Below are 6,786 nucleotides of genomic sequence, written 5' to 3'. Positions count from 1 at the left end.
TCCTTGCAGTCCAAGGGACTCTCAAGAGTCTTCTCCAACACCACAGTTCAAAAGCATCAATTCTTCGGCGCTCAGCCTTCTTCACAGTCCAACTCTCACATCCATACATGACCACAGGAAAAACCATAGCCTTGACTAGACGAACCTTTGTTGGCAAAGTAATGTCTCTGCTTTTGAATATAAACCACCTCCAATCCCCATCAACCCTCAAGATGATAACACTTAACAGGATATTACATGTAACTAACAAACAAAGCCGAATCTGCAGACTCAACAGAACAGAACTAATACAAAATTTAAAAAGAGTCAAGAGCTACAGTCTGGAAGACTGGATTCTTCAAGAGCAACTCAAAATGAAAGAAATTTTCCTCATATGAACTGATAAGGAAAAGGAAAGAGCTGAACTCAGGACACGAAGGGGGAGGCTGGTTTGTAACTGGAGTAGTTACAAACCCCTCGTGAGGGTGGTGATGAAAACAAACAAAATGAACATATGAAACTGTTCTTTAATAGGTATCTCTGATGAACTTGAAAGGATTCATTTTCAGGACAGTGACGCCAGGTGGAACTTTGGAGCAGGTGAACCAATTGGGGGCAGACAGAATGGTGAGCTGGGAGTTGGGGTGCAGAGAAACAAACTAACAAGAACTTTGGGGTTTGAAGAGAAGGCATTTTATAAGCAAGAATAAAAAAAGAAAAAGAAAAAACATCTGGCAAGAATGACATAGTGAAATCAGGATTTGAAAAACCCGATCAACAGCTTGCTCCCATAGAAGTGACGTTTCATCCAAAAGAGCTGGAGTTAGGTGGGTCTGGAGATGCCGCCACAAACATTTGCCTCTCCTGGCAGCTTGCCAGCACTGAAGGACAAGGCGCAGGCAAGGATAGGGGAACACAGCCACCCAGTTTCCACCAAGGATAGTCAGTCACTGGAGGACAACTGGGGATGATGCTGACTACAGGGCCTCGAAAATGCCAATGACTGAGTAAATTAGAAGCTTTAGAACTCTTAAGGGAAGTGGCTTATGCTTATTGTAAAAGGTAGCTTCATTCTGACTCATTTTCAAAACCACTTTTATGCATTGAAAAATCCCACACTTAACTACGTTATTAAATGTCAGACCCAGTAACAATGAATCCTTTCTGGAATGAGGGAATAAATAAGAGTAGATCCTGGAATATGACCATATGTTAACCGCCTAAAAAGTCTGTAGGTCACCAAACCTAACAAATCTACTAGAAATTATTCTAAGGAAATAATAATGAATGGGTGCAAACATTTAGAGACATGTACTGTATTAGTACTGACATACAGAACAACGTAGAAAGACATTATTTAGTGAAACAGATGATACAAAATAGTATACTCTGTATGAGCCATTTTTCACTTTTTATTTTCAACATACCCACCATGGATGGGGAAAGAAAAAACCTAAAAGCATACAGTTTCAAATGTTAACAGTGGTTATGTCTGACTGGGCATTATAGGTGATATCTAGTTTCTCGATTTTACATATTTACATATTTTAAATTTACTACCATGAGCATCTTATTATTTTTTCTAATACAAAACAAAAACACATCATAGGTGTGTTTTAAAAGACTAAATACAAAAATACATTTGTTCTAAATACAAAACCTTGGCGTAATATAGTAACAGATCAAATAGGGCCTGAAAATTAGAACTGGAACTTGGGGTCCATAACTAGGACTTCATGTTCCTGCTCTCAGCGTTGACCTCCTCATTTCAGTGGTGCTCTTGAGAGAGACAGCCTATCTCTCATACTTAAAAAACAAAAAACTTAGTTCTTCTTTTTCTGGCAGAAATCCTGACACACTAATAGGTGTTTTCAGCTTGTCTAGGCTAGACTACTGTAATTTGCTCCTCCTCAGGCTATACATTAAATTTGTTCAGAAGCTGTAAAATTGCTCATTTGGTAGCAGCTGAAATGACTTTTCTGTAAAGAGCTGCGAATCAGTAAGACTTGCTGGCCATCAAGTATACACACCAGCACAGCCATTCAAACATGACATTCAGCTCATCGCAGGACAGTGACAGAAAACGCTAAGCAACTCTGGTTTTGCTAAAACCTCTTGTTCAAACACTTCAAAGACCAACAGGGATGTTATTAGTTAGGAAGCCCAAAGGCCTGGCCAAAGGTCAAGTGTTCTCAGGATTCCTTGTAGGAAAGAAGACCTAAAGAAGCCTACTAGGATTCTTCCAGGCAGGGCTTGTCTGCAACATCCATGCTGGGAGTACCACCAGCCTTGGCTTTTGCTTGCTTAGCCTTAGGAAAGAGGAGGGTTGATGAGACTGGATTTTAAAATATGGGTAGGGACTTCCCTGGTGGTCCACTGGCTAAGACTCTGTGCTCCCAATGCAGAGGGCCTGGGTTTGTTCCCTGATCAGGGAACTAGATCCCACATATCGCAACTAAGAACCAGAGCAGCTGAATAAATAATTAAAATAAAATAAGAAGTAAGCTTAAAAAAAATAAAATTGGGTTTTTTCTTTTAAAAATTGACATACATTTGTATTTATGAAGTCTGAAAAATATATACTAAAAGTGGTTTTTCTCAGGGTACTCTTTTTTTTTTCCCCTTTATGTGCTCTCTGTATTTTCTACATGTATTGATTTCAAAATCAGAGAAAATAGGGCTATTTCTAAAAAGGAATCACTTAGATCTCAGGGAACTGATGTGTCTTGATATGTATAGAAATATACATATAAATGATTTCTTTTTAAAAAATTGTTGTAAAATATACATAACATGAAATTTACCATTTTAACCATTTTTAAGTTTGGTTTACTGTTGTGTAACCATCACTGCCATCCATGCATCATCTTGCAACTCTGACTCTCTATGTCCATTAGACAATAACTCCCCATCCCTCCCCATCTCCAGCCCCCTAATCACCACTGTTCTCTTTCCTGTCTCTATGAATTTGACTACTTTAACTATCTCATACAAATGGAATCTCTTGATATGTTTTTGAAATATGAGATTATTTTGAAATTGCACAGACTTTTCTCAGTAACAAAACTTACAAACGGACACAACTCTATTCCCCATTTTGTCTTTCACTTGCTATTAGCATCTTCCATGTGTCACGCAAGCATGGGGGCGAGGCAGAGCTCACCTGCGTCGGTGTGATGTGGCTGATGTCTTCAGATGCCAGCTGCTTCAGAAGAGTGGTCTTGCCAGCATTATCCAAGCCCAGGAGAAGGATTCTCACCTCCTGGTCTGGTGCACTTTTCAATTTGCGCAGAATTGAGAGTAAGCCCTTGAACAACCATGAAGAACAGAGATTATTTTGGGGGCATTGACTTTGATATTACTGGGTATCTGAACGTCTTCTCCTTGACAAGAGTTCTTGGTTGTGGAGAGCTTATTGTTACCCACTTTAACATCATTTATTCCATTTGCGTATATGTTTTTGGCAGAAGCACTTTAGTGAATTCAGCAACTTAATACATAGCTTAGCTTATTCTTGTTCCTCTTATTAATCCAGCTTAGCAGTTACCCTAGATCTCCTGGGAGTGTGTACTTGTAACCAACTCATATTCCTGAAGCCCTTTATATACACTTAAGAGAACAGCACTCACCATGTCTGACTGTAGGAAACTGATTTTTGTATTTTTCTCCTTTATACTAGAGTGAAGTTTCTTGTGGGTAAGGACTACAGCTTTCATCTCCCACAACTCCTGGCACTTATTAGACACCATGATAGTTGCTGAACTAAACAGAATTATCCACCCAAGTTAATGCATGATTTTCAAGGTACTATTTCAAAAAGTCGTAGAAAATTGTACTTGGGCTTTTTAGAAAAAAGACTTTGTTTCAGTTCTTGTTTAAGCCTTCATCATTCAAAATACTCTATCATCTTCTAACTTCCACATGACCCTTACAGGATACCAGCACAGAACAGATTTATCTATGTTCTTCAGATGAAGAATCTAATATCTAATACAACAGAGACACTGAGGAATTGAAAGGTCATTTTGGAAGCAAAAAATATCAAAATGTAACCAGGATATTTTTGACTAGTAATCAAATATTTTCGTTTCTTGTTTTTGTTATTATTCTTTTAATGGATGGAAATAAGTCACGTTGCTTTTTAGCTAAAAACATAAGGAAACTCTTATAAGATAGTTATTTGTTGTGTCTTGCAGCTGACAATCATTTTCCAGTGAGGCATAGTTACATCAAGAATCAAAGAACCCCAGAGTTTAAAGGGCATATAATCTAATCTTCCAGCCCAAGTGGAAATTCCTTCAAACTGAGTCTTAAAATGATATAAAATGGTTATGTTTTTATCCACTTTGCATCAGGAAATAACTCAAACCAGTCGGTTCACTAAGATCAAATGCTAATTCTGTGAAATAATTTTCAACAGTTGAGACTTTGGACAACGATATGCAAATATGCATAATTATAAAGAATTCCTTTCTGCTTCAGATACACTTTGTTTACCACTTCTAGTCTCGTAGTCACACTGATCACATTAATCTCTCCATGCCTCAATTTTTACCAGCAATAAAATGTAAGGTTTAGTTTAAGAGACAAATTCTATCCCACAAGATTTTGAGAATAGAGAATGAACAGATTTGAAACAAACAAAAAAAGATAAGCAAGTTTTTTTTTTAATGGCATATTTTTTCTTTTCATCTAATCCAGCCTTGAATTATTTGACACTATTCCTTTTTAAAACTCTATTTATGAGCAATCTCCCTAGCTTCTATTAGCTACATTGCAATCACTCATTTATAATACCACCTTTCAGAACAGTTAAAATTAGAATTCTGAGATCCTCAGGGGACTGGTGATATAAAAAGGCTAAGAACAGGGAAAATACATTGTACTATTCATTCTGAGTTCCTGATTAGATGTCCTCATTACCCCTTCCAATAAAATTCTAAAATAGCTGGAATTTATCACATTGGTACATTAAACAACAGTATAAGAAAAGAAAGTTCTTCTCATGCATCATTTACTAGTGAAGAAATTGTGGAAAAAGGTATGTTTTCTATAAAATATTTTCAAGGTTCAAAGTAAATGTTTTATGTTTTTCCTCATGTGTCTTTTCCCAAAAAATCACTAAATACAAATACTGCTTTCTATAGGCTGAGAGCTTTTACACACTCATTATGTTTGAAATTGAATGATTAAAATAAAAATATAATTTCTATTCATCTTGAAAGGAGAGAAGCAAAGCATGGGTGAGAAAGAAAACATTCCAACTATAGCTAAGCGTTATTAATCTAATGGTATAAAAAAATAATATCTCTACATTTCCAATGAGCAATTTTTCCTCATCAGGAGACAATAACTTCACACGTTTCACTTTTAAATGAAATTACAGAGAAATGGAAAGTTCAGCTAATATTTTCTTCCAGCAAAATGACAAATGGCATCTCAAGCATGGTCTCAGCAAGACATATGCAAATACAATACAGCATCATATTAACCCAACTCCTGAGGACAGGGGATCACAGGATTATCAGGGTTTGCTAAATAGGGAAGAGGGTATTTATAGATATCAGGGTTCTGCCTGAAAGGGACAAAGTAAGCTGATTTAAGAGATTGGACAAAAGTGCAGAATAAGTCTACTCTGTGCTTCTATTCATATATATCTATATTTTAATGTCAAACGAAAGGAAACACAGCCATTATAAGTTAATTTTATTATGGGGCTGAGTTTCGAGGTATTCAGTTCAGTTCAGTCGCTCAGTCGTGTCCGACTCTGCGACCCCATGGACTGCAGCACGCCAGGCCTCCCTCTCCATTGCCAACTCGAAATACAAGGAAATGAATTTTTAGTGTACTTTTGGTCAATATAATCTATTCATTCATTTATGTTAAACACCCATAACGTGCCCCAAGTGCAATGGCGAGCAACAGAGATAGGATCTCTGTGTAGGATGCGTACTCCCATGACATGAAATACAGGCAATTTAAGAAAGAGGAACTTGAGTTAATTGGGTATTGTGGGTTATCAGCAATGTATCCACACAAGTTACCCGCACCCTGGTGGACAGAAGCAGTCTGATTCAGCCACAAAACATTTGAACAGTTTTCTATAGGCAAATCATGAACAGATATGCTGTTGACGATGGATATTTTATCTGCCTCAGTTTAAACTCAGCGACTGGCAGAGGCCTGGTGTGCTGACCTAAAATGACACAAACTAGGTCATTCAAAGAAACTGGGATGATGGAGAGGGAGAGAGGTATATGTTGGTACATGGAAAATATACGTGGCTGTGAGGAGCAGCTAAAACTTAAGTATTAAAATTAGTAAGCCAACTGGCAAGTACATGCACTCCCCATAACTAGCTAAAATGGAACAGACTTCCATTTATTTTTACCTCACCAAAAAACATTGGTGCTGCCCAATGAGGCCTTGTTAATTTCCAGGAACTATAGCTTTGTTAGGGAGAACTCACCCAAATCTTGTCTTCTTTCTCCTCATCTCTCTACTAAATAAATACAATGTTCCCTGAGGAGCAAAATACTGGCATCTCCTCAGTTGGAGTGGGTTCTTACTTCATCAGAGTCTTAATGAAAAATACATTATGGGCTTTAGAGTTTCATAGACTAACATCCCGATGGGTAACCTCCAACATAGTTTTATCTAGAAAATGGGAACAATACTTATATCTCAAGAAAAATGCTATGAAGATTAAATCAGATGATGTATGAAGCATGCACATAGAGGGAACTCAAAACAGTTGTTGTGTTTATATGTTTCTACTTTTCACCAACCATTTTTGACCAGAAAACA

General features: G+C 37.3%; 1 protein-coding gene across 1 annotated transcript in view; it reads right to left on the bottom strand.

Annotated features, from left to right (window-relative positions):
• ARL3 (ADP-ribosylation factor-like 3) overlaps nucleotides 1-6,786 on the bottom strand; it is a 30,176-nt gene that overhangs the window by 20,969 nt on the left and 2,421 nt on the right. Inside the window, exon 2 of the mRNA XM_010859431.1 lies at nucleotides 3,143-3,286. Within this exon, the coding sequence (XP_010857733.1) occupies nucleotides 3,143-3,286 (144 nt within the window). The remainder of the gene's footprint in view (nucleotides 1-3,142; nucleotides 3,287-6,786) is intronic.

This window comes from Bison bison, unplaced genomic scaffold, assembly GCF_000754665.1.
Source record: "Bison bison bison isolate TAMUID 2011002044 unplaced genomic scaffold, Bison_UMD1.0 scf7180017864456, whole genome shotgun sequence".
Classification (NCBI taxonomy): Eukaryota; Metazoa; Chordata; class Mammalia; order Artiodactyla; family Bovidae; genus Bison; species Bison bison.
Note: the sequence above shows the minus strand (reverse complement) of the source record. Positions and strands in the feature narration are given on the sequence as shown.